The 27,863-nt window shown below is 47.4% G+C and overlaps 1 protein-coding gene across 1 annotated transcript in view; it reads right to left on the bottom strand.

The window, feature by feature from the left end:
• Nucleotides 1-27,636, bottom strand: part of MKNK2 (MAPK interacting serine/threonine kinase 2) — a 45,789-nt gene extending 18,153 nt beyond the window's left edge. Inside the window, exons 1-10 of the mRNA XM_083594660.1 lie at nucleotides 27,512-27,636; nucleotides 25,461-25,619; nucleotides 16,345-16,426; nucleotides 15,101-15,202; nucleotides 13,707-13,804; nucleotides 7,406-7,485; nucleotides 6,965-7,038; nucleotides 5,831-5,935; nucleotides 3,502-3,557; nucleotides 2,660-2,755 (exon numbers count right to left, since the gene is read on the bottom strand). Of these exons, the coding sequence (XP_083450786.1) occupies nucleotides 2,660-2,755; nucleotides 3,502-3,557; nucleotides 5,831-5,935; nucleotides 6,965-7,038; nucleotides 7,406-7,485; nucleotides 13,707-13,804; nucleotides 15,101-15,202; nucleotides 16,345-16,426; nucleotides 25,461-25,619; nucleotides 27,512-27,634 (975 nt within the window). The 5' untranslated portion in view covers nucleotides 27,635-27,636. The remainder of the gene's footprint in view (nucleotides 1-2,659; nucleotides 2,756-3,501; nucleotides 3,558-5,830; nucleotides 5,936-6,964; nucleotides 7,039-7,405; nucleotides 7,486-13,706; nucleotides 13,805-15,100; nucleotides 15,203-16,344; nucleotides 16,427-25,460; nucleotides 25,620-27,511) is intronic.
• Nucleotides 27,637-27,863: the final 227 nt, after the last annotated feature.

Here is a 27,863-nt window from a genome sequence, read left to right as displayed (position 1 = left end):
GAAACAGATGGAAGGGGGGGGAGAGAGAGGAAATCCCCAAACCTCAGGCCTGACAGCCAATCAGCCAAGCTGTTGCTAGGGGCAAATTTTACAGCATCTCAGCAGCGGTTTGGAGGGGGGGGGGCAAGAGAGACCAGAGGCAGGTGGCTCCTCTCTCTGCTTAGGGTGGGAAAACAACAGTTTTAAAAAGCTTTCGAAAGGAAGGGGAATAAATTAAGAGCACTATGGAACCCGAAACCTGGGATGGGGGGGGGGCTGTGTCTTTGCAAGGTGCCCCAGTTTCGTGCACTTCCTCCCCCCGCAATACTTAATTTTTTCAAAACTTTGTTTGCAGATTGCAAATGGGAGCCCCTTGGCTGCTTCGCTTCTACTGGAATATGCAGATTTGCATTTCGCAGGTCTGTGCCTCCCCCCCAAAAAACACACCCCAAGCCTGTTTCTTTCATTCAAAAGACTGAGCCACAGCCAACGCGATGCGACCTTTCTCAATTCTGCACAGCCTCTCAGGAAACGCAAACCAGCCGCATAGCCGAGATACAGAACAAGATGTGGTGTTCACATTCATGACACAATTCTACGCCACAAGTTACTAATCTCATTGGCGCCCCAGGAACGGACCATCAAATTTGGAAGTTGACCATGCAGGTCATTCCTCAATGAAGGAATCTTTTGCTTGAACCCATAGCTCTGGGATTAAGAGTTTCATGCTCTACCGACTAAGCCAGGGGTCCCCAAACTAAGGTCCGCGGGCCGGATAAGGCCGGAGGTACTCGTTTATCCAGCCCGCGGTGACCCCCGCTGCCCGCTCTTACTGGCACTGCGCAGCTGCCCACTTCCAGGTCGGAGAAGCACCAGAAATACCTTGTGCGCATGTGCAAGCGTTATTTGAGCATGCGCAAACGTTATTTCCGGCGCACATCCGGGTCAGAGGAGGCCTGTGCACATGCGCACAAGCTATTTCCGGTGCTCCTCCAACCCGGAAGTGTGCCGGAAATATTGTGTGTGCACACATATGGGCACGCGCTCCCCCGGCCCTCTGCGCAATCGGCGCTGGAGACACTGGGGCTAAGTTTGCTGACCCCTGGACTAAGCTATCCAGGATTCAAATCGCCCCACCCGACCATGAAACTCACTGGGGGTGATTTTGGGGGCCAGCCTAATCTACGTCACAGGAGAAGCACGTTGGCCATCCCTGGGAAAAACGAACACAATAAATAAAAACATTAATAAGCAAGCCAGATGGAGCCAGAAATCAAATCTGACTATGGCAACACTCTAGATAAAAAAGGCACGCCATTAAGCTTGGAGAAACACGACCACACAAGACCAGTCTGCATTGGTCAGGGACTGTTAGGAAAGAACCAACGTCCTCCCATTTTGCAAATATCTCCCTTCCTGGTCTCCTAGGGGGATCCTTGACTCGCCATAAGCCACCACATTAGTTAACGCCAGTTAAAGGATGTAATAAACAGATTACAAATGCAAAGGGGGGATTAAATAAAATAAAAAATTTAAGGTCTTATATATATAATAAATGTTCATAAACGTACCAAGCAAACACGTACATAAATATATAAACCACATATCTGAAGCAGCACAGGAAAACAGCCCTGAAACCAATTTCTCTGCAAGGTCAAGGAAAATGGAAAAGCCTCCCCATTGTCTTTTCCTTCACAAATCCTGTCTTAAGGGTATGTCTGTGTGGGAATAGGGTGAGCCTGTGACCTGGCTCAGGAACTAAGTATTTATCATTACAAAAGACTGTCCAGGCTCCCCAGGGTATCCAATCAAGTGAGCATTAACAGATAACCTGCCAGACAGGAGGTAAACAACGCACTCAGATTTCTGTTGTAGACTGCCTTTTCTGTGATGTAGGTATGTTGTTTCTGGGGGTGGTCTTGGACTCCAGGGTGGGCAATTTAAAATGTCTATATAAGGGCGGGCACACCTTGGTTCGGGGTCCTCCTCCTTCTCCTCCGTGTGAAGGGGGCACCCTGCTGCAACAGTTCAATAAAGATCAGGCTTACAATCTTTGCTTCTCAATATTCTCTGATTGGCCTCTGCTCTTATCTCCGACCGATGGAGAACCTGCAAAGGACTCTATAAGGGCTCTTGTGTCCCACATAAGGGATTTTGGAAGGCTGGCTTGCAGCAAATGATGACCGAACGTACACACGGACAAGCCATACAAAGCCGAACACCTCTTTCCACCAATGCCAAAACATCAGCAAAACACACAGAGGCGGCTATATGGATCGGGGTGTGGGGGTGGAATCCATCCATCCCCAGTATTCTGATTCTAACAGTGGACAGCCAGACACCTCTGGGAATCAGACTATGGGGTTGCGGCGCTCATCTCGCTTTCAGGCCGAGGGAGCCGGCGTGTGTCCGCAGACAGGTAGACTGCACCCAAGCATGCAGGCTTCCATCTGAGCCATCACAGTGAACGGACGCTGCAATTCCTGGAGGATTTTCCATTTTTAAAGCCTGCTAAACCTCAGCACCATTCAGCACATCTCACGCCTTTGAATTCCATCGATTATATACATAAAAAAGCCTTCCTCCTCGTTCAAAACCTGCTGGCTGCCACTTTTGTTGGTTTAAAGCATTTTAAAGCATTTTATATAAATTGGGTTTTTCCACGCTTGGGGGAACTTACCGGGGTGAGCAACTCTGGAGTGGAGATGGGTGAGCAATCGCCGTTCAGCTTGATCCCGCTTCCTAGATCGAAATCGCAGATTTTCACGGGCGAAACCTGCATTGCAGGAAAGAAAGACAAAGAAGTTGCCAGTTGTTGTTTTTTTTAAAAAAATCCATAGCTCCAGAAAGAATTAATCAGACAAACCTGTGAATTTCAGTTTCTCATTTCTCCCTCCCCAAGCAGCTCAAATTCAGTTCATCCCCCCCCCTTTTGCTTTCCACATCACCGTGAAAAATTTCGAAGTCCACATTAAAAATTCCTGCATGTTTTCACATGCATTTATCTTAACTCACCCTTTTAACTAATATGCACAATCCTCAAGGGGTTTTCTCCGATTCAAAGCATTATTTTAATGTATTTTTAATTTTTGTTGGAAGCTGCCCAGAGTGGCTGGGGAAACCCAGCCAGATGGGCAGGATACAAATAATAAGTTGTTGTTGTTGTTGGGCATTATTATTGGACATTATTCACAGAGCCATTTTTGCATCTAATATCCTAGAATGGTAAAGTTGGAAGGGACCACGGGGGTCATCTAGTCCAACCCCCTGCAACGCAGGAATCTTTTGCCCAATGTGTATCTCGAACCCAGAACCCTGAGATTAAGAGTCTCTTGTTTCGTTGGAGAAACACATCGCAAAATCTGGAGAAGAGCAAATTGCAAAGGGCAGCTGCATGTTCGTCTGCAACCCCTTTATTCCAACATCCTGCAGACGGCAGTTCCACAGATCGCACACCAAATGACAACTTTCTCTTTAGACAAGAGGGAGCATCCTGTTAATGTGTTTGAAGCCACTCCTTACCTGATTGGAGCTTTCACAAAGGATATTTTCTGGTTTTAAATCTCTATGTGCTATTCCTGAAAAGGAAAGAGAGAGATTGCGTCAGCAAACGAAAGCACAGAGGCTAAACTTCTTGCAAGATCAAAGAAACCTTTTTCGCAAAGCGAGGAAATGAAAACAGCAACTGGACCGCAGTATAAATATAGGTTACGGAATAAGAAAGCAAAGGCACTAGTCCCTAAGAAAACTAGCTCCCACCCTGTGGAACACCCTCCCATCAGATGCAGAGTTCAAAAGATGCCAGAAGTGAAGATTCCTGGGAGCCGGGATGGCATCTGACGTCCCCACCACCTGGAGGGGCATGCCTGGGGATCCTCGGATCTGGACCTTTTCACACACCAATCCCCCATCCTGCAAAATCCTACTCGTTATATTTTATCTGCACAATCAGAGGAATTTCAAGAAGCGAAGTCTTACAGTCTTGAAAAATGGCCACGAGGCATTCTGTTTGGGCAGCTGCAACCCTGGTTCCTGCCCTATATCTCTCCGCTTCTAACACCGGGTTGCATGGCAGGGGAGGGTTGGACTAGATGACCCTCGGGGTCCCTTCCAACTCTACCATTCTAACATCCCTTTCTCCTCCAGGAGGGAGCTCCACGGTTTTCAACACTGAAGAGCCCCGCCTTTCTACCTTCACCACATCAAACAAAGATTGGAGGAGGTTGATTTGCAACAAAATCTTACTACAGGTGGAGGTACATGTTCCCCGATAAATCAGGGCATTACATTTATGTCCCAGATACCTCGATATCTGTCTACCTTATCGGTTGCGTCGCATAGATTCGCTTTTGTTAGAGCCAGATTTAATGTGTTCCCCTCAAATGTGCTGAGCAATAGATTTTCTAACGGTAAAACCTCTGTTTTATGCGCATGTGACAACAAATCAATAGAATCCCTTTATCATATCTTGTTTAATTGTCCTTTATATATTGTTCCTCGATCAAGGATTCTGAGTTCAATCATTTTGGAAACTGTTGCTAAACCACCTGAATTACATCTAGCCTACCTACTCCAAGACATTGACTCTTATAGAACATTACAGGTTGCCAGATTCCTGAATTCAGTTCTTTCATATAAAAGACTTCATGGAATGCTGCATGACTACTAAAAATCTAGTAAACTCTATCCACCATCTTTATATTCAAGGCCACAATATGGTACATTTAGAGATTGTATGTAACGTGAAGGAGATTATGCGTTGAAATATGAAATATTTTAGTTGATATCTTAGAATGTAAAATGCTATTTTATTTATTGATTGGTTTTACCTTGTGGGCTTATAGCCGAATAAAGTATTATCTATCTATCTATCTATCTATCTATCTATCTATCTATCTACCTACCTTCACCACACTTCCACAATTTCCTTTTTATTTTATTGACATATAAAACACATACATATACATTTACACAACACACTACCTAATTTTCATAGCATAAAACATACCTACATTACTCTATATAATACCTACCTATACTGCACATATCAACATACCTACACACCTACCCCACATGGACACCCACCAAGTGACTTGTCTTCCAGCCGTTCTTGTTACGCTACTTTATTTTTCCAACTAGCTTAAACGCATTTCATTATTTCTTTAATCTCTTCTTTTATCTTAACTTTACTCTCCTTTCACTCTAATCATTTTCTGGATTCACTCAGTATCTGTCAGAAATTCTACTTTTTCCACATAAATTTTGATGTATTCCTTAAAGATAGGCCACTCCTTATTCAATTTTTGTACCATATCTCCTCTTACCCTCCCTGTTAGTTCGGCAATATGAAAGTATTCCATCATTTTAGATAACCAGTCTGTTTTAGTTGGGACGCTGCTGCTTTTCCAATTTTTGGCAATCAATAACCTTGCCGCAGTAGTTGCATTCATAAAATATTGGTTTGACCGTTCTTTTTATTTCCTCTAACATGATACCTAGGAGAAAGGATTCTGTTTTTTTCCAAATGAAAATCTAAACATCTTTTTCAGTTTGTTATAGCTATTTTCCCAGAATCACACTTCCACAATTTCCAGTTGTTAGGAGGAAGGAAAAACTCCTCTTTCTGCTTCCTCCATGATTTCATAAACTTCTCCCGTGTCGACTCTTTGCTCTGTCGCCTTTTCTCTAAACTGAAAGGTTCCAAACGCTGCAAACTTTCCTCCTAGGGGGAGTCCCTTTGAGAGTTCAGACTCCCCTCTTCCAAACTTTCCCTCCGGGTTGCCAGACAAAATAACAGTGATAAGACCCAACAGCCCCGTGGTATTTGCAGACTCGCAAAGGATTTGCTGACCTTTGTTGTGCAAGAAATTGAGGGCGCTGGCGATGTCGTTCACAACCATACTGGCCTCTAGCTCATTGAAATGGCGGCGGCGATGGATGTGAGTCAGGATGGAACCTGGAAAAGATCGGGGCAGAGAGAGAAAAGAGGGCACAGCAATGTTAGCAATCTCAGGCAGCAAAAAATACAAGTTTGCAGGCCTGGGGAAAAATCAGGACAGCAGGCAATGCCAAACTTCATGGTCTGACTCGAATCAGTTCTCAATTTCGAACCAAGAGGGCTAGTAACATAACTTTTTAGGAGGAAGGTTGTTGCTCTGCAGTAGAATGGCTGCATTAACCATCCGTTAATTTAGCTGAGTAGTGTCTGAGAAGCAGCTCCATTCTTTGCAACTACGGCAGGTAAATCTGCAGGGAATTCGCTCCCCACGCAGGGCTGCCAACTCCAGGAGAGGCAGATATTGCTGGTTTTCACCTATAAAGCCTTAAACGGCTCAGGACCGCAATCCCTTAAGGACTGGCCTCTCCCCGTATGAACCTGCCCAGACCCTGAGATCATCCTCCAACGCCCTTCTCTGTGTGCCTCCTCCTCAAGAGATCTGGAGAGTGGCAACACAAGTGCAGGGCCTTCTCTGTGGTGGCTCCCCGTTTGTGGAACGCTCTCCCCAGAGAGGCCCATCTGGTGCCTTCATTCTACACCTTTAAGCGCCTGGCTCAACCTGATGCCCTTTGCAGGGGTAGATTATCGGTTTGCCATTGTTTTTATTATGCATTTTGTGTTTTTCATCTCATAATTTTCCGGATGAAGGGAAGTATACGTATTTAATAAATGATGATAGCAACAACAACGCAGGCACCAGGCTTTTTCAGAGGACAAGCATCCATCCTTCACCGGAGAATAAAATCTTTTCACAGGTTCCAGTTCAATAATTTAATCCGGCCTGCGAGTTGGGATCCCTTTCCTCACCCACCTGCAGGCAAAGTTGGACAGGCAGGTGGAGCCCGTCCCCTGGGGGACCAACACCCAGGACAGGCGGGCCCGGCTCAGCCAAAACTACCAGAAGGGCCAAATCAAGCTGGCCAGGTTAGGCCTGCGGGCCAAACGTTCCCGACCAGCAACATGCCAGACACGAGCGTCGCTACTTGCCTCCTCTCATCTTCTCGAATACAAGATAGAACCGGTCTTCCTCCTCAAAGAACTCAATCAGCTCCAAGATGTTCCTGCCGCGAGCAAGACAGGGAGGACATTTAAAAATGGGGGGGGGGGAATCTCCACTTTGCATGGTTTTCTCCTAGAACGAGGACGTCTCTCTTTCTCCCCCACTGCACAGCCTTGCCAGGTCAGTCCAAGAAAGGTCCACACACCCCCTCCCCACATTTTCTTCCCCCAAACGGGATGCGTCTCCAGGAAGCCTGCAAAAGCAAGGCTGCAGATAGACTGCTCTTGAGCATGGAGGTTTCATGGGGGCGAACCAGGTGCTGGTGGAACATCAGGTTTATCTGAGCCACTATTATGGGCACCGTCAGTCCAAGTTACCCCTTAAAAAACCCTACAGCTTAAGCCACCAAAAGATAAAATTAAAAATACCTGTGTCCTTGGCACTGATACAGCATCTCGACTTCCCGGAAGACCCTGCTCCGGATGTGTCCGAGACGCTTTTCGATAATCTTTAAAGAGAAACACACACAAAGCAGTGAACATCAGCGCACAGTCGCGTCAGGGATTTGAAAGCGGCCAGTTGGGCGCAATCAAGAGTTTTGCACCCTTTTAACATGAACTCATGTTCCCTTGTCTCTGCGGGAGTCTGTGTGCATAACAGGCACCATTCATGGCCACCCATGTCCTGTCGCAACTCCCCGCCCACCTTGAAAGGCTAGCTCTCTAGCTGCAAGGGTGCCGTTTTGCACAGAAGACCGTTCTCGTGCGCAAGTTCCCCCAAGCACCTTGCTGGAGAACAGGTTTTTAAAAACGGCGTCACGATTCATCTGCTTGCACACAAATGCTCCCCCAAACACCCAAAAAAGCAAGCTTCTCCGCAACTAGAAAGCAAGAATATCAAGAAGAAATGTTGACCCTGAGAGGCTTTGTTTCTACGTGCAGGGATTTCTGTGCAAGTTCAGCCTCTCTCAAGCTAAGGTCATACCACGAAGCAACAGAAAATTTTCCACAGCAAAGGAATTGCTCCCAGTTAGGCACCATAAACACACCAGCCCCCAATCAACACTTCCTTAATTTTTTTATTTTTTGCAAAACACAGCTGTTCCCTTTGCAGCTGTTTCCTTTTCAAAAAAAAAAAAATTTACAAAGACATTCTTGGGCTCATCCAGGGACTTCCTTGTTTTGCTCCAGCCTCAAAAAAAAACACAAACAAAACTATTTTGCTTTTCACGCCTACAATCGCAGATCAAGAAAATGTCCTTAAAATCTAAGCAGCTCAAATAGGAATTGCAACTCAATGGGAAACAGCCCAAAATCTTACACCGGGCACTCGGTCCCACCACTCTGGAATACAGTGATAATGGAGAAAATTGAGCATCTTTTGAGATTTTAACGAGGACTAGAACTTCCAGACACTTTACATATAATTTGAAATTCCTTTATTACATATGGACAGTGAAGCTATCATTTTTGAGACAAGCCTGGCAAACAGGAAACGAAGCTTGAAAATCCAGCAACACCAATATTCTCTCTTAATGCAAAGACTTTTATTCTCGTTTTTTTTTCTTTCTTTCTTTCATGAACTGGGCTTTGTTATTTCACCTGTAGGTACTTGATCTACGTGCCTTTTTTGGGGGGCGAGGCATTTAGTTTCCAGTCTTTTAATTTTCAGCTGTCGTTACAAAAGTTAATGTTCCTAAGGCGAGAAAATAAATGCATCGTCTATTGCTATATCTGTGCGCGTACACACATACGCAATTTGTTTTCTCCTGCTCCGGAGGGCGGGACTCGAACCCATGGCTTCAAGCTACAAGAAAGGAGATTCCGACTAAACATCAGGAAAACTTTCTGACAGTAAGAGCTGTTTGGGAGGTGGCGGACTCTCCATCCTTGGAAGTTTTTAAGCAGAGATTGGGTGGCCATCTGTCAGGAGTTCTTGAACCGAGATCCCTGCATTGTAGGGGGTTGGACTGGATGACCCTCAGGGGTCCCAACTCTACAATTCTATGAATGTGCTTAGGGGTGTGTATGTGGCTGCTTTTGTGAGAGCATTCCCCCCCCCATTCACATACCCCCCCCCCAATTGCTTCTCTCTCCCCTTCTAAAATCAGAGTTCGAAGAGACGCAGAAAGTAACCCAGCACAATGTTTCAGAAGATCATGTCTGCAGCTGTTTTTGGACTACAACTCCCACCCTCCCTAGCTAGCAGGACCAGCGGTCAGGGATGATGGGAACAGCAGTCCCAAAAGAGCTGGAGGGCCAAGTTTTGGAAATGCTGGCCAACTGTCCACAACGCAAAATAATAAAAATTGTAAAATGAAAAACACCCGTGTTCGTTTTCACTCAACCCAAAGTTCTTAAGACGAGAGAGGGAATACGTGCATTTTATATTGGTGTTGGTGCTGACCTTGAAAGCCCTAAACGGCCTCGGTCCAGTATACCTGAAGGAGCGTCTCCACCCCCATCCTTCTGCCCAGACGCTGAGGTCCAGCACCGAGGGCCTTCTGGCGGTTCCCTCCCTGCGAGAAGCCAAGTTACAGGGAACCAGGCAGAGGGCCTTCTCAGTGGTGGCACCCGCCCTGTGGAACTCCCTCCCTCCAGATGTCAAAGAGAAAAACCTTTCTGCCACTTCTTGAAACAGTCCATCTTGTCCAAAATTTGCAATGACTGAAACAAAAATAACATTTTTGGCAATACATTCATCTTTATAGCAGATGAAGGTGATGGACTATATGGAATTGGCGGAAATGACTGGCAGAATCCGAGACCTGGGAGAAGAGTTGGTGGAAGAAGACTGGAAGAAATTTAAAGACTATCTGCAGAAACACTGTAAAATTAATGAATGTTAAAATGATGTTGGATTGAAAATAAGTGGCATTAGCAACAAAGTTAACAAGAGTATGCAAAATTGAACTGATAATGGATGAAAATATAGAGTTATAATATGTTAAGATACAGAGTTAAGATAAACGAAAGAGGGTAAGGATTTGCTGATTTGATTATTTAAATGGGGATACAAAAAGGGGAAGTGTGAGGAGGCCAAGGAAATAAGATAATGAGTTAGGGTTACAAAAATGGATTTGTTTCTACTCTTCTTTTTCTTATTTTATGTATTTTTCTATGTTTTTTTTGTATTTCTTTCTTTTTATATGATTTTTTAAATTTATGTTTTTGTAAAACTTCAATAAATATCTTTTAAATTAAAAAAAAACAGATGTCAAAGAGAAAAACAACTACCAGACTTTTAGAAGACATCTGAAGGCAGCCCTCTTTAGGGAAGGTTTTAATATTTGATGCATTACTGTATTTTAATATTTTGTTGGAAGCCGCCCAGAGTGGCTGGGGAAACCCAGCCAGATGGGCGGGGTATAAATACAGTGGTACCTTGTTTTGATTCAGGATCCGTTCCGGAGCCCCGGGCGCTCGACAAAGCGCTGCTTTGCGCATGCGCGTGAGCGGTTTTGCGCTTCTGCACATGCATGAAGCATGATTTAGCGGGCGTGTGCGAGCGGCAAACCCGGATGTAACCCGTTCCGGTACTTCTGGGTTTGCCGTGGACGTTCCACGAAATGGACACTAAACAGGGCAGACTCACAACGAGGTACTACTGTAATACATTATTATTATTATTATTATTATTATTATTATTCCCTCCCCAGCCAAGGCCGGGCTCAGGGCGGCTAACAACCAATAATAAAAACAAATTGAATGAATACAACTTAAAAACAAGATTAAAATACAACATTAAAACATTAAAATACAGCCTCATCACAGGTGGAGAAAGGAAAAAAATAAAGAGGGGGAGGTAATCAAATAATAATAATAAGTATTATTATTATATCCCCATCTGCACCCAAAATCCGGCTCCAGAAAGGGGCGAGGGGGTTCCTTTTGAGAGCTGCCATCGCTGCCACAGCCCAAACCCCAGTCATAAGGAGTGAGAATCAGATTATTTACGGAGCTCTAAACTTTTCTCCTCGCCCCGAGATGCCGCTTTGCAGCCAAACCTGATGAAAAGGCTTGCTTGTTCCTCTCCCTCCTGCGCATGAAAGGGAAGGGGGCGAGGGGGGGGGATGCCAGCGCCAGACCAGCAGCTGTTCTCCCCCCCCTCCGGCCCAGGCAGGTCACCACCTCGGCCCTCCCCAACTTCTGCCAGCACAAAACAACGCCAGTTTTGCCACCACCGCCCGCCCTCCCTCCCTCCGCATCTCCCATGCGCTGGAAAAAAACAGCCTCGTGGCAAGACTGCAGAGAGGAATTTCTTCTTTGGGGTGGGTGGTGAAAAAAGAGGCAGGGTCCGCAGGGGAAAACAAGGAAGTGATTGCACAGGGTGCCAGACACGGCGCCAGCTGATGGAGAAAAATAATAATAATAATAATAATAATATTTTATTATTTATTCCCCAGCCACTCTGGGCGGCTTCCAAAAAAATATTAAAATACTGTAATACATCAAACATTAAAAGCTTCCCTAAAAAAAAAAAAAGCTTTCCTTCCTGTCTCACAAGACTCAAATCCGTGAGCGTTCCTTAAAGCCGAATGCTAAGAGCTGGGAAGGCGCCTGAGTTGGGTTTTTTTTTAAAAAAATGTATTTTTATTAAAGATTTTCTTGATTTACAAAAGTGTGTGCCATGCCTCTCTCTCGTACTTTCCTTTCTCCATGTAACATTTTTACGAATCAGTTTCATTTGTTGAGACATTAGGGAAAGAGGTGGGTGTGGAAGACGGGGGGCGGGGGGGTCGGATGGCGATGTTTCTATTTTACTTAATATACGTAAGGTTTGGTGTCAGCGTCGCTTGTGCAGGTTCTCTGCTGTTCGCTTGTGCTCCTTTGGTGGCGAGAGAGGTTGGGGTTGGCCTAAAGGCAGGCACCCCCAAACTCTGCCCTCCAGATGTTTTGGGACTACAACTCCCATCATCCCTAGCTAACAGGACCAGTGGTCAGGGATGATGGGAGTTGTAGTCCCAAAACATCTGGAGGGCCGAGTTTGGGGGTGCCTGGCCCAGGGTGTGGTTGTTCATTTGTGGTTGGCTGTGGTGGTCTTTGTTTTTGTGTGTGAGTGGGGTGGGAGGGTGTTTTGGATCAGGTTAGCCATACAGTGGTGCCTCGCAAGACGAAATTAATTCGTTCCGTGAATTTTTTCGTCTAGCGAATTTTTCGTCTTGCGAAGCACGAAATCCCATAGGAATGCATTGAAAATCAATTAATGCGTTCCTATGGTCAAAAAAAGTCCAAACAAAGCCAAATTTGGTACAACAAGAGTTTATTAAGTGCTCTTTAAAGTCACACATACTGTAAAGAGCATTTCAAAATTCAAACCCAGAATTTTTTTAAAAAAACAGCAGAGTGGCCCAATGGTCACAGAAAATCATAAAAATGCAGGGGGAAAAAACAAGTTTCCAGATTCTTGCAAACCCCTCCCCAACACCGTCCTTGAATTCCAAACACCCCAACCCAAAATCCAACCCCCCCCCAAAAAAGTTAAGTTTTAAAAGCTTAACTTACCAAATAGCTGCAAAAGTACTTTTGGAAAAGCTTCAAAAATCACCAAAGTCTTTAAAAACCTCAAAAAAGGCTACTATGTACACTGCGTTCTATGAGTTGCTCCTCGAAGTCAAGTCGCAACTGTATTAACGGTGTTAAGAAAAAGGAAACGAACTTGCAAGACGTTTTCGTCTTGCGAAGGAAGCCCATAGGGAAATTCGTCTTGCGAAGCAGCTCAAAAAACGGAAAACCCTTTCGTCTAGCGAGTTTTGCGTCTTGCGAGGCATTCGTCTTGCGGGGCACCACTGTAATGATCTGTATGCTGTTGGTGGATTTTTGTCATTGTCTTGTTGGGCTGTGTATGTGATGAAGGGGAGCCATACTGGGGTGAAGGTGTCTTCTTCTGTTTGTCCCTGTATCAGTTTCAGTTTATTGGTTAATTTTTCTAGTAGGGCTGTTTCCCATACTATTTGGTACCACTGGTCCATGCTTACACCTGACAGGTCTCTCCAGTGTCTGGTTATGGCGTTTCTGGCTGCTGAAAGTAGGTGGGTTATGAGTTCTTTGTGGTGTAAATGGGCATAATTGTCTTGGAAGATGTTTAGTAAGGCCAATTCTGGGGTGATTTCCAATACTTTCTTGGTTATTTTACATATTTCTCGTATGGTTGTTGTCCAGAATAGTCGGATTTTGGGACACTCCCACCACATGTGGAGGAAAGCACCTAAGCCCCAATTGTCCCTGCTCCTACTCCAACAGCACAAAGACCTACCTGTGAAGAATTTCTCTCTCTCCCCCCTCCAAATCCCAGCTAACCACACCAACCGGAAAAACACTACTGAAGACGTTTTATGCTGGAAATTCCTGACACACACACACCCCAATTTTGGCCCAGGACCTGTGGAATCCCCTGCCACAGGAGGTGGCCAGGGCCACCATCGTGGACGGCTTCGAAAGAGGGTTTGGTCATCAATGGCCAGCAGCCACAATGGCTACGCTCTGCCTCTGCGGTCAGAGGCAGCCATAATAGGCAACAATAAAAGCAGAACACAACCATCTCACACCCAAAACGCAATGCAGCTGTGGGAGGGGAGAGAATCCTGCTTGGGGCATCCGGCTGGCCTCTGTGAGAATCACAGATTTGTGGAGCTGGCGGGGACCCCCGAGGGTCATCCATCCCAACCCGCTGCCATGCAGAAATCTCTTGACCGAAATCTCAAACTCCAAAGTCCCCAAGCTCTCTTACCTTCACTGCATACTCTTTGTTGGTAATGAGGTTAACACAGGCCTGGACTTTTGCATGAGCCCCTTCCCCTAGGACCTCTTCCTGGAGTTGGTAAACGTCTGAAGGTTTGAGGGAGACAGTAGCGGGGAAAGAGAGAAAGACAAGGAAACAAGAGAATTATGGGGGGGGGGGGGAATCAAAGTGCAATTCCCTGCGTCGCTGCCTGAACTTTTTTTATTCCAAAAACTGTGTTTATATTCCAAAAATTCCACATAAAAGTCCAATATATATTTTAAAAATGTTCTTTTTATATCGCCAACTTCCCATCTCGTTTTCCATGATGTTTTTCTTAGCTCCCCGCTCCCTTTGCCTGTCTCCCCTTTTTTAACACAGTCGTAGCGCAATAATCTTTCGTTCTTTCTGCTGCTCATAGTTCGAATCCTGATCATGGATTCTTCGTGCTGCCGTATTTCTCCAAACGATCCGGAAAAGGCTTAGCATTCTTCAAAAAAAAAAAAAAAAACCCAAGCACCAGATCATCTTATTTTAACTGATGGCTTTGTTGATTTGACATAGTCCATCTTTGCCTGAATTTTGCAGACGCCTCTCCCTGGCTGCCCCTCAAATTACAGATCATCATCATTATTGCTGCTGCTGTAATTATTATTTCAATTTACATGCCACCCTTTATCATTCAAAACACATTACAGAACATCAACGACAACAAAACCAAAGCATACTGACAGACCGCCTAATAGTAAAATAACCAGTAGCTGCAGTCCCTGCCGGTTTAAAGTTCTAGTCCTCCTTGCCTCTAACCGTTCCTGCAAAAATAAAACAAGGGGCTAGTCCTCATGAGTCTGAACCAACAGGCTGGTTTAAAAAGGAAGTTCTCCTTCAAACAGCGTCACACCTTTGGGTCTCATCCAGCCCAGTGCAGTCTACAGCAACCTTTCCCTAAATGTAAGAGTCTAATCCAGGGTTTCCCAAACTTGGGACTCCAGCTGCTTTTTGACTACAATCCCCATCATCCCTGACTGCCAGTCCTGCTAGTTTGAGAGGATGGGAGTTGTAGTCCAACAACTGCTTGAGAAACAAGTTCTCCTAGTCTAATCCAACTCCTTTGAAAAAGCACCACTTCCTTTCCCAGCCTTTGGAGCAGATTTTGTGCATTTGTAGCGTTTCCTGGTCTGTTCAGATTGCAGGGTGGGCTTTATTTTCTTTTTCAAAGTTTGCAAATTTGGATAAATAAACACACATCTCTCCTGCAACCCTCTTCCTGCAGGCTTCTTGCGGACACAGCCCCTCTCACGAGGCCACAAGGACTGAGCGGAAAACGTTTTGCTGCAAAGGGGAAGGCGGGAGGTGACGATTTCGAGAATAAACGCTGGGGACTAGCAACTTGAGCGGCTCACCTTCAAACCTTCCGGAAAAGCTATCTGTGGCCCGACAGCGTTTTTTCTTTTTGTTCCGTTTCTTCGCGTTGGGGATGTCGATGGGCTGACTCGAAGGCATGTCTGTTCCACAAGATATGAGGGCGGGGAGGAGAATCACAGTTAAAAGCAGCATTTGAACCCAGGACCAGGCGCGCAACAACAATCCCTAAAGCCAGAGGCGTGCTGGGTTCTGAAGTCGCCCTTAAACTTTGCATTTTGCATGAAACAGCCAGCGGCTTATATTTCAAGGTAGACTCTCTTTGAAAATGGAGGCTCCATTACAGGAGTTAAGACCAGGGAAGCTGTTCCACATGACAGCTGTGGGCGGGGCGATGGGCAAATGTGGGCGGGGCTATTAATAGAAGCTTCCCCTTTGTGCAGTAGGGCAGTGCTGCGCAGTGGTTAGAGCAGTTCCCCAAACTTGGGTCTCCAGCTGTTTTGAGACTACAGTTCCCCTGACCACTGGTCCTGCTAGCTGGGCATGATGGGAGCTGTAGTCCAAAAACAGCTAGAGACCCAAGTTTGGGAAACCCTGGGTCAAGACCAGGGTTCAAATCCCGACACATGTTCACAAAGCCAGCCACCACTTCTTAACTGAACCCACCTCACAGGATGGGGAGGAAACCATGAACGCCAGATTAGAGGAAAAAGGTGGCATTCTGAACCCAATAAATGGGAGAGTTATGAGGGCCAGAAGGAGTGGTTTCGGGGGCCGCTCTCCTCTCCCCTGCAGTTCACAATCCCTGGAATAGAGGTAAAAAGGTAAAGGGACCCCTGACCATTAGGTCCAGTCGTGGCCGACTCTGGGGTTGTGCCGCTCATCTCGCTTAACTGCTAGATTGGCCGGCGTACAGCTTCCAGGTCATGTGGCCAGGATGACTGAGCCGCTTCTGGCGAACCAGAGCAGCGCACGGAAACGCCGTTTACCTTCCTGCCAGAGTGGTACCTAGTTATCTACTTGCACTTTGTGCTTTCGAACTGCTAGGTTGGCAGGAGCAGGGACCGAGCAACGGGAGCTCACCCCGTCACGGGGATTCGAACCGCCGACCTTCTGATCGGCAAGCCCTAGGCTCTGTGGTTTAACCCACAGTGCCACCCAGAATAGAGGTACCCTCCATCAAATTGTCTGAATTTCAAGAGGCGTAAACCTAGGACAATTCCCAGTTCAGGAACTGATTTTCTTCCTCCTGATCCCAAAACAGAATTAAAACGGCGGCGCTCACCGGGCCGAGAGGGGCATTCGAAGTTGAAGACAGAATCCAGGTGAGTGGACTGGGAGAATTCGATGTCGAACGGGTTCTGGCCCTGGGAGTAGAGAAGGAAAGGGGAAGGGAGAGAAAAAGTCACATCCAAGCCAGAATTAAAGGGGGGAATGGTGGTAAGAAGTTTCCGGGAGGATACTAGGGGTCTGCTAGACCTGAGCTACACACTTAGCCTCTCCTAGACCTGAGCTGCATATTCAGTAAAAAGCATTTGCTAGACCCGAGCTGCACATTCTATTTCTCCTAGACCTGAGGTGCATATTCAGTAAAAAGCATTTGCTAGACCTGAGCTGCACATTCAATTTCTCCTAAACCTGAGGTGCATATTCAGTAAAAAGCATTTGCTAGACCTGAGCTGCATATTCAATTTCTCCTAAACCTGAGGTGTATATTCAGTAAAAAGCATTTGCTAGACCTGAGCTGCATATTCTATTTCTCCTAGACCTGAGCTGCATATTCTATTTCTCCTAGACCTGAGCTGCACATTCAATTTCTCCTAAACCTGAGGTGCATATTCAGTAAAAAGCATTTGCTAGACCTGAGTGGCACATTTGGCCTCTGCTAGACCTGAGCTGCCAGCTTCTTAAACGGCAGCCGCCATCGCTGCCAACTTTTTCTGGCCAGCCACCCAAGCGCAGAAAACCTTCAGAGATGTTCTCCTGCCTGCTCCCTTTAGGTCAACAATATTTAATGGGCGCAGCCAGCCAGCCCAAATTTTGTACATTTAGAAAAAACCCTTTGCCACTTAGGGGCTGGTTTTGCTTTTCCAGAGGCAGCTCTGTGTGTCGTTCAACCCAGACGCAACTGGTTGATTCAAAAAATAAAAAGTAATTTGATCTTTTCTTGTGGACTAGAAACTTAGCAACCTGCAATTGCAGCTTTGCAGGAGCCAACTCCCTTGAAAGTGCTCAAACCAGTTCCTTCCCTGTTGTGCGACAGCCTGGCGAAGGAGAACAAAACCAGAAAACTGACTATTCCCCAGTACACAGTCTCCGTGGACAGGTGTGACTGATGGAGGCCGCAAAAGGAGGCCAACAGGGAGGAGAACCGCAGGGTAGCCTAACCAGACCTGGCCGGAACGCTGCCCCACCGGCTGGGGCTGGGGATCCAGCCCATAATGAGCTGGGAGGAGACTGCTTGTTTGGGAACGGCAGGGCAGGGCGTGGCGAGGAGCTTGCAGAGACACCAGGTACTCCGAAGAAGAAAACACAGGAGGTGCCTGCTAGACCTGAGCAGCGCACTAAGCCTCTCCTAGACCTGAGCTGCACATTTATATATCAGAAGGAGCATATCCACCCCCATCCTTCTGCCCGGACACTGAGGTCCAGCTCCAAGGGCCTTCTGGCGGTTCCCTCACTGCAAGAAGCAAAGCTACAGGGAACCAGGCAGAGGGCCTTCTCGGTGGTGGCGCCCGCCCTGCGGAACTCCCTCCCACCAGATTTCAAAGAGAACAACAACTACCAGACTTTTAGAAGACATCTGAAGGCAGTCTTGTTTAGGGAAGCTTTTAATGTTTGATGTATTACTGTATTTTATTATTTTGTTGGGACGCCGCCCAGAGTGGCTGGGGAAGCCCAGCCAGATGGGCGGGGTATAAATAATAAATATATTATTAATTATTATTATTATTATTATTATTAAAAAGTATGTGGCAGATTCCTTTCTGGGCTGCCCCACAGGGGTGGGGGTGGCAAATGGACTTTGAATACACCCCCAGCATTTATATTAAGGAACAGAATCGTAGAATATTAAGAGTCGGAAGCCACCCTGAGGATCATCTAGTCTGACCCGCTGCAATGCTGTCCCATACGGCGTTCGAACCCGCAACCTTGGCATTATTATCAAGCACCACGCTCTAACCAACAGAGATCTCACCCAGGCTCCTCAAGTCCACATTCTATATTCAGTACCTTGAATGTAGAAGAGGAGCAGCTCAGGTAACAGTGCCTGTCGCAGAATCGGGGAACGGCTGGAAGGGACCCCAAGAGTCATCTAGTCCACCCCCCCTCAATCCTTAGCATCTCTTTGTAGGAGCCCCCCCCCACGTTAGAAACTCAGCTATCTAAGCTGGGCACCTTAAACCTAGGTTGTAGTCACCGCAGCAGAATGTCTATTCGCCGGGGGGGTTGGACTAGATGACCGCTGGGGTCTCTTCCGACGCGACAATTCAACGATCTCAGCTACATTGCTTGACCGCGGCTTCCTCTTACGACAATTCACTCGTAAGGCGGAGAAACACGCACAGCGGAAATGGAAACGGCATTGAGCGTGGACTAAAAAAGAGGTTTTCTTTTCTTTTATATACATTTTTATTAATTTTTTAACATATCATTTCCAACAGTCATTGAACACAAATTCTTATCTTATACAATATTTTAGACTCCCGCCAACAACCTCTGAAGATTTTCCGTTCTTTATCACTTGGGGAAACTCAGCCAGATGGGCGAGGTATAAATAATAAATTTATTATTATTATTATTATTCTGCATTTCTTAATTTCTCTATTACTTTTAATTATCATTAACTTGCAATATTTCACATAATCCTCCGTACAGAACTTCTTGCAGTCCCAGTAGCGTAATCCGTTTATTACAATTGCTTTTCAAGCATTTACTCAAGTCTTCTAAGAACCTCTTCTTAAAGCAGAGGTTTTCAAATGGCGCCCAGATATCACCACGTTGTCGCAGCCGGACCAGCGCCAGCAGCAAAAACAGCGTTTGAAATTCCGAGTCAGGCGCAATTTTCCGAGTCCTCTGGCCCCAAAAAGGCGACCTGGAACTCCTTTCACCCAAAAGGAAACCCTAGTTTAAGATTTGGCGCCTGGCTTTTATACCCGAGTTTCCAAGCCTGCTCCTTGAGTGCTCTCTGCACGCGCTCAAGCAACTCTTCCCCCTGGGGGGAACTAGCCCCCGAGGGTTAAGCCCCCCACTCCCATCGTAAACCCCATTATTAGCACCCCCTGACCGCAAACCAAATCCACCCCCATCTCATTCCAGGCCAAAAAAAGGGAGGGAGCAGCAGCCTTGCCACAAGCGGCGCCTTTTGAACCCGCAGCCTGGATAGACAGGCTGTTATGAAATCTACTCAGGTGAAGGAGGCAGGCGCTTCCCACAGTAGAGAGAAATATTTTGTTCAAGCTCTCTGAACACAAACACACCCCTCTGTTGCATTGGTCCTTAGCAGAGAACAAGCTAGTTTCCTCCTGCTCCAGACGGTAAGACTCGAACCCGTGACCAGAAACGAGATTCCAACTCAACCTCGGGAAGAACTTTCTGACAGTAAGCGCCGTTCGACAGGTTGCAGATTCTCCTTCCTTGCAGGTTTTTGAAGCAAAGGTTGGGTGGCCACCTGTCATGGCTGCTCGGCCTGAGATTCCTGCATCGCACCGGGTTGGGCTGGATGACCTCTGGGGTTCCCTTCCAGCTCACGATTCTATGATTCTATCTGCAGCCTTCACCTCCAGACCCTCTTTTGAAAGCCAGCCTTCTCCCCACACCCCTTTAACCCATTCTCAATGCACGAGGCTGGGCACATTGTGACTTTTTAGTATTAGATTGCAGCTATTAATAAAGAACAGCGGCAAGAGAAATCGATGAACTACGCAGAATTGGTGAAACTGACATACAAACTGCAAGATAAGAATGGGAACTTTTTACAAATTACTTAAAAACAAACAAAATGAGTTGGACGGACTCCTTGGCAGGTTGAATAAACATTCACAAATTTATTGATTGATAACATGGCAGACAGATAATGTAAGGATTGTATAATTTTGCAAGATGTAGAGAATAATATTTGCTGAGAAATCTCTGGGGGAGGGGAGGGAGAGTTTGAGGGGGGGTGGGGGAAAGGGGGAGAAAATAATGAATATGATATGTTGAAATTGTTAATAAAAACTTTTTTTAAAAAAAGATTGCGGCTATTAATGTTTGACATTTTACTGTGTTTTTCTATGTGTTGGGAGCCGCCCAGTGTGGCTGGGGAAACCCAGCCAGACTGGAGTGGGGGGTATAAATTATTATTATTATCACTTATTATTTTCCACTCTGCTTGCGCCAACCCCCGATCCCCTTTGCGCCTGCTTAATTTCCACCCATCCCTCAAAAAATGCAAAAAACCAACAACAGGAAAACCCACAGACCCATTTCCGGGTTTCTCCTCCAAACTCTCTGGCTCCTGCCACTTTGGATTTTGCAAAACCCGGGTCTGCGAATTCCCCGTACGAGACTCCCTTGTGCCTCTGCGCACCAAACGCACAGACTGCGGAGCCCAAGATGCGCTTACATAACGCATCCCGCGCTGCGCCAAATATCCCTCCATGGGGCCTCCCAGCCGCGGAGAAGTTACATCACCCGGCCGCAAGCGAGTTTTGCAAAACACAGGGTGCAAAAAAGGGGGGGACTGCAGGCAACCCTCCCGTCGCGCAGCCGCCTTCTTACACCCCGTGAAACACACTTGTGCGCACACACAAACCCAGGTCTGCGGCTGCACAGTCCCTGCATTGCTCTCTTTTAAAACTGGAGAGTTGCGCAGCAATCGACTGAAGGACCCAGGCTTTTCACGACAAGCAATAAATGCAAGGGAATCTATTGTGCAGGCTGTGTGTGTGTGTGTGTGTCGGCATGTTTAAAAATAAGCGCAAGGGCATTAATTTGAGATTAGGCAGCAAAGTCACAGGGTGGCCGGGAGGCTTTGGCCATCGCCAACCCGAAAGGCATCTTGAAAGAAAAATACTCTCTTGGAAAAATACTGGCAGGAGACGCAACAGGGGGGGACATGTCAAGCCCCGTGCAAAATTGGGCGTTTGAGGCACACACCCGCATTCTAAGTTGCAAAAAAAAAAAGAAGAAAAGATTTTGCATTACATAAGGAGGAATGGAGTACGCGATCTCAGCATGCGCTGGAGAGGGAAACGAAAATAAGATTTCTAAGAGCAGCTGTTATCTGCAGGCGGAAAACCCCACGAGGTTGGCTGTAGGGCAGGGAATGGGGTTAAGAACATAGGAGATTTGGAGGCATGGATGGAGGCGGCCGGTGGACCCCACAAAAAGGTTCCCCCTCTCACCCCATAGTTATCCTAGAACCGTGGATTTTTGAGGGACACCAGGAGGTCATCTATTCCAACCCGCTACGATGCAGGGAAGATTTGCATGCAGAAAGCCTAGATCTGATCCTCAGCATCTCTGACTAGGAAACCCCAGATAGGCACTGCCAGTTGGTTGCCGTTAATACTAAGCAAGGAAGCTTCACAACAACCTTGCGAGGCAGGCTGAAGCTGAGCGAGAGATATTCCAGAGATCAGCCGGCAAGTTCAGTGAGGGTTTGGAGTCGCAGACTCCTCGGTGCCCGGCGCCACACAGATTCACTTTGGAAGTCTGAGCACAGTTTCAAAACCGGTATCTTGCAGCTGGAGCAGGCGAGACCCGAGTTCGAATCCCCATCGAGCCACAAACTCAACTCTCCCGACTCTGAAACCTGCAAAGGACTGAAGAAGGCAGGCCTTTTGCAGGAGAAAGGACAGAGCAAAAACCTTTGGGAAGGTCACTTTTCTCGTCAGAATCGCCACTCTGGCTAGGCTGGCCAGTCTTGCAGGGTTGCTGGGGTGATTAATTGAACAGAACCAGGAACGACGACACCTTGAGCTCAGTGGACAAAGAAGGCGGGCTACAAACACAGTTAATAATAGGGAGCCTCGCCACCCCAGTACAGAAACAGCTCTAGGCCAAGGGAACTGCGGGGTTTTGCAGAACTACAAATCCCATCATCCCTGACCATCGGGCTATGGTGGCAACTGGGAGCGGGAGCCCAGCAATGATGGAGAACCAGAGGCCCCCCCATGGCTGGGTTGTCTTGACCCACACGGCTACTCGTCTGCAATGTTTGCAGGATTATTCCAGCGGCAAAAAATCGTGCAACCTTTGGGCCTTTTAATTTGGAGAAGAGGGAAGCAAGCACACGTTTGCAGGATTACGTCCGCCATGGGAAAAGAGTGAAAAGCTTTCCCCCCCTCTCTCACAGACGCTTACGGACGTCCCAACAAAGCTGGACAGTTGGGAGATCTGGGGCGGACAGAGGAAAGCCCTTCTTGTGCACCGTTAGATCTATGGAACTCCTTGCTGCAGGAGACAGTCATGCCCACCAACCCAGAAGGGTTAAAAAAACAGGATGAGGCAGCATCACGGCAGACAAGGCTACTAGCCAGGAAGGCTAGAAAGGCTTCTGAAGACCAGTTGCTGGAAAGCATGGAATCGTAGAGTTGGAAGGGAACCCTCAAGGTCATCCAGCCCAACCTGCTGCAATGCAGGGATCTCTGCTCAAGCACCCAGGACAGATGGCCACCCGACCTTGGGCTTGAAGACCTCCAAGGAAGGAGAGTCGACAACCTCCAAAAGGAGACTGTTGTGCAGGAGAGTGGCTCTTTTGCTCAGATCCATGGGGGCAACCGGTGAGTTGCAGTGAGAATAGAAGCTGGGCTAGGTGGGTCACGGGCCTGATCCTGCAACAAAGCTCTTCTTATGTTCCTATGGAACCTCCCTGTCCAGCGGCAGTCTATCTGGATCCCTAGGTTCTTGGGGGTAATTTGGCCACTGGGAGAACAGGATGCTGCTGGGCCAGATCTCATCCTGCAGTCTTTCCAATGTTCTCCTGGCAAATTCAGCCCAGGCCTGAACTGCAATGAGACCCCAGGGTTGCGGGTTCGAGATCCACGCTGGGCAAAAGATTCCTGCATTGCAGAGGGTTGGACTGGATGACCCTTGGGGACCCCTTCCAACTCTTATAATTCTGTTCCCAGCTTCTCTTCCGACTGGCCCAACTGGTCTGGCTCCGAGCCGCAGAGGACCAGCCCTCCCGCGTGGCTCCCAGCCTCTGCCAACCAGGACGCCGGCATCCCATAATTAGGGAGAGCCCTCGGCAACCAGGGAGGGAGGGAGGGAGGCGGCGCATCACGGGACAAACCCCATGACTCTGAGCGCAGGGTTGGCAGCCCTGCAGGGAGGAATTAATCTGCAGGGCCAACCAACCAACCGGGACTCAGCTATCCCGCCTGTGAAATGGGTACAAGACAGTAGAGACAGGCGTGGAAGCCTGTCTGGCTCCAGGACTCCTCCCTCCTTTTGTCTGTTCAAGAAAGGCAAAAATATTGGGAGCGTTTTCCGGGTGTTTTGCTTGAAATTGAGTGCAGCCCAGCAGCTGTCCCTGACGGCGACTGAACCCACAACCTTCGCAATATCAGCGCCAGGCTCTAACCAATGCAGGGTCCCGTGTTGAACCTTTGGAGTGGCAGGAACCCGTCATCTCACAAACTAAAGGTCACCTGCCGCTCAGCAGTTCAGACAATCGGAGCCACATTGCGGGATCCTGACTCACACCAGCCATGATCCTGTTTCGTGCAAATTATAGAAACAAAACACTTGTACGGCATTATCCAATTTGGCCTCATTTATTCAACCTGGGAGGCGTCCAACCAGGTTCTACTCAGAGAAGACACGGCACAAGTAACCAATGCTACACAAACGCACACACCTGTAGCAACAACATCTTGGCCTCCATGAGGGCTAGAAACCTGGCTGCAACTAGCAGAGAGCATCTGAGGATCAACAGGAATTGCAGAAAGCGTGCAGGCGATATCGCTGCCTCCATGGGGACTAGAAACCTGCCTATGGAGAGCAGAGAGACGCAGAGAGGTCACGTTGCCACCAAGCCAGCCTGCCAAAGGGTTTTGGGGAACTGCCATCGGCTCATAAATCACGGAAATTGAGGCGGCACCTACACACGACTTGCATCACTTCCCAAACATTTCAGGCAACCAGTTTGGAAGGACAGGGTTCCCTGACACACTTGCACAACACAGAAGTCGGGCCCTGGCCGTCTCCCTAAACACATGTTCCGGCCAAAGGAACTGACACAACCCTCTTTTTGCTCATTCAGCAAAACAGACACAAAAACCCCAGCACCATTGCATGTCAGGGCACCAGCGAAACGGCAAGCAAGCCTTCATTAAATGCAAGCACCCGGCTCTCTCTTTCAAAAGAGCTTGCCAAAGGCTTCTCTCTAGGAGGCCGACCCAGCAGCAAATTAATTCCTCTTAGGAAGCAGAAATTAATCTCGCACACAACTCAGAAAAGTAAAAATGTACGGCGCTCCATGCAGACGCCCAAAACTGCAACACAACTTGTCGCTAAAGCATTGCTTCTGACAATGCACAACCACCAAGACAATGCACAACCTACGACAAGGTGCCGTAAATCATTATTAATTATTATTTTTAATTGTTATTATGTCGGGTTCCTTTTAATCATTATTATGTCGGTTGGTTTCAGGTTGTACGTTGACAATAAAGGTATTATTATTCCTCTCGGGCCCCAACCACCTGCTACGTCCCCGGGCTGATTTCCTCCCTTTGATTGTAATCTCCTCGGGGCAGAGACCCTCAAGTCCTGGTGGTCCTCTATAATTTGATGGACAAGGTCAAAAACTCGCTTTTTGGTGGGGCGGAGGGCAGGGAGAATGTGGTCCAACCCTTAGCATCTCTAAGTAGGGGAGAGTAGGATTATTAATATATTATATTATATGCTACTATTATATCTGCAGCAGCGAAAGTTTCAGGGTTTGACCTACTAAGGAAGTGTTTTCCACTACTCTGAGGAAGACCACAGGATCCCGAGTCAGCTCGCCTGACCGACCAGGAGTTCTGTGTAGCTCAGAAGCTTGCATACACCTTAAAAAAAAATTAAGCCTTTTTATAATGGATATACGTGCTGCAAAAGTTTCAGTGCAAACGGTTTCACAGCACATATTTTGATTCCCAAACATAAGTCTCTCCACAAATTTTTTTACCAATGAGCAACAAAGGCACTGCAAGCCTAGGCCCACTTACCTGGGAGTAAGCCCTATTAAATTCAATGGGGCTTCTTTATACGTACATATGCTTGGGACTGCATTGCAAAAACACAACTTTTTTTTTTAAGGGAAAAACAGAAAACGGAAGCAACTTTCAGAAGGCATTAATAAAACCCAGACACATTAACTCCGCAACACGACTTCCGTTAAATAATAATAGTTTTAATCTATCTTACCTTGAAGGAACGGTGAAAACCTTTGAGTTCTGTTTTTTTCTGCACCATTTTGGAGGTTTTGAAGATGCAAATGAAGAGGGGGGAGTAAAGAAAAGAAAAGGGGGGCAGAGAAGGAAAAAAAATTGGGGTGAAGCTAGTCCGGGTCTGCCGATGGAGACCCTGTAAAAGGAGAGAAAAGAAGAGAAAGGTTTTATTTTTATTTTTTAAAAAGTTCAAGATTCAACCACTGGGTGCATAACAATAAAATAGCTGTTGGGGTTTTTTTTGGGGGGGGGGATCTCATTTCTGACAAAGGAAATTTAAAAGCAAAGCACCAGACTCCTGGGAAAAGGAGAGAGAAATGAGAACGGACGGTTTGCAAATGACACACAACACAACACAACAGAGGAACAGAGTGCGTCCCGAAATATAGAAAATGGCAAGCAAAGATTTTGCAAACACACAAAGAAGTGGGGGCTTCGGGGGGGGGAGCAAGTATTTTCCTCTGACAACAGAGGCCCTTTTGCACAGAAATGCTCGTATTTAATAATCATAATCATTGTCGTAATCACAGTAATAATAGTTTGTGCATTTAAGATTCAGCTCCCAACCTCTCCGACACCAAGGCCTTTATTACAAAAATATCTCAATCTCCCTCTCTGTGTTGCACCAGATTTTCGTTCCTTTGTGATGCAATTCAAAGCTTAGAAAGAACACCCCTTGTTTATGATTTGAAAGAGGTTTTGCTTTGTTTTATTTTATTTTTCAAAGGAAGGGGGGGAACAAAATTCTTGGAGCAAAGGCAGATGTTGGAAGTACAGGCCCCGGGGAAGGAAGGGAAAAGGGGGTGTGTACAAAGGGGGTGGGCACCACACACACACACACACACACACACACACACGCCTTTTGCAAAGAAGGGATTATGCAGCCAACTCAAGCTCTACTCACAAGTAGACCCACTGAAATCAATGGTCAAGCCCATAGATTTCAACAGTGGTTGCAGTTAGATGCAGCTAAGAAGTGGCAGGAGAGGAATGTTATATTCCCCCCCCCCCGCAGCCACACAAAATTTTAATATTTCCTCCCTCCCCCCCCCCGCGTCCACCCACAAAAACCATATATATTATTTTGCAGCTGATCTAGGAAACTCGCAGATTTGCAGTAAAATCATAAACCCAACGCTCTCTGGACTTTATTCTGAAAATCTGCAATTGGGGGGGGGGTGGAAATAACACAGCAAAAATACACACCCCTTTTTTCCAGGAGGGGTGGACTATTTCCTAAGCCACCCCCCCCCCGGAAAAAAACCCTACATCCTGCACAGCAAGGGAGGGGGGCGTGATCATTCGCGTGAGTTCATTTTCTATTATTGCATCGAGGAAGAAGGTAAAATGGGGGAGGAGAAAAAGAATCGCTCACTGTTGGGGGGGGGCGTGAAACGGATACGCCCCCGCAAAGCTTCCTCCCCCCCCCCACGCAAACACACCTCCCCAGGATTGCAACACAACAACAACACCACAATCCGGCCCTTTTCAATGCTACCAGGTTTGCAAAAGGAAAAACAGATTTTTAAACCCCCCCTTTGCAAAAATAAGTGGGGGCACCAAAACAGGGTAAAAAAGAGATAAAGGGGAATATTGGGGGGGGGTGAAGGGCTGCCTCCCCAGCCCCTCCCCCTTCCTTTCCCCCTGCAAAACCCCTCCCCCCCTTAAAAAAACACACACACACAAGACAGATTCAGCTGCGCGCGCCATGCAATGAGTTTGCAAACAAGGGGTGGGGGAATGCAATACCCCCGGCCTGCTTTATTTATTTGCTGGGGGGGCATTCACACACACCCCCATCTTAAGTCTTCTTCCCAACCATTCTCTCTCTCCCCCCCCCCCATTTCCATTGCAGAACTACGGAGATCCAGTCGTCTCTGGTTTTTGCAAAGCGCTTTTTGCAAAGCGCAATAGCGAAGGCAAGGGACGCGGCTTTGCAAAAGCGCCCGGGGATCGGGGGGGGGGGGGGGAAACAAGAGTCTGACCCGGCCCTCGGCAGCCCTCCCCCCGGCCCGCGGTCCCCCTTACCGAGGCTCGGGCTCCGCAGTGCTGGCGCCACTGTAGATGGAAAAGGCACAGCCGGGCTCGGGAAGGGAGGTGCCGAGCAGGCGCCGCGCGGAGCCTTATATAGGCGGCGGCCCCCGCTTGCATCAGCTGAGCCCCACCGGCCCGCCCCTGCCTCCGCCTCCGCCGGCCGGGCCGGGAAGGGAAGGGCAGCAGCCGGCAGAGGCCAGCGGGGAGCGGCGAGAGGCAGAGAGTTTTCTGCTCCTCTTGCCTCTGGGCATGGGCAGAGTGCCTCTGCGGCAAGAGAGTACCTGAAAGCATGTGGAGAGTGTTTTCTGTTCCTGCCGTCTCCTCTAGGAAAGGGGTGCCTCTGGGC

The sequence above is a fragment of the Podarcis filfolensis genome (genome assembly GCF_964270895.1).
Source record: "Podarcis filfolensis genome assembly, chromosome: 18".
In the NCBI taxonomy this organism is placed as follows: domain Eukaryota; kingdom Metazoa; phylum Chordata; class Lepidosauria; order Squamata; family Lacertidae; genus Podarcis; species Podarcis filfolensis.
Note: the sequence above shows the minus strand (reverse complement) of the source record. Positions and strands in the feature narration are given on the sequence as shown.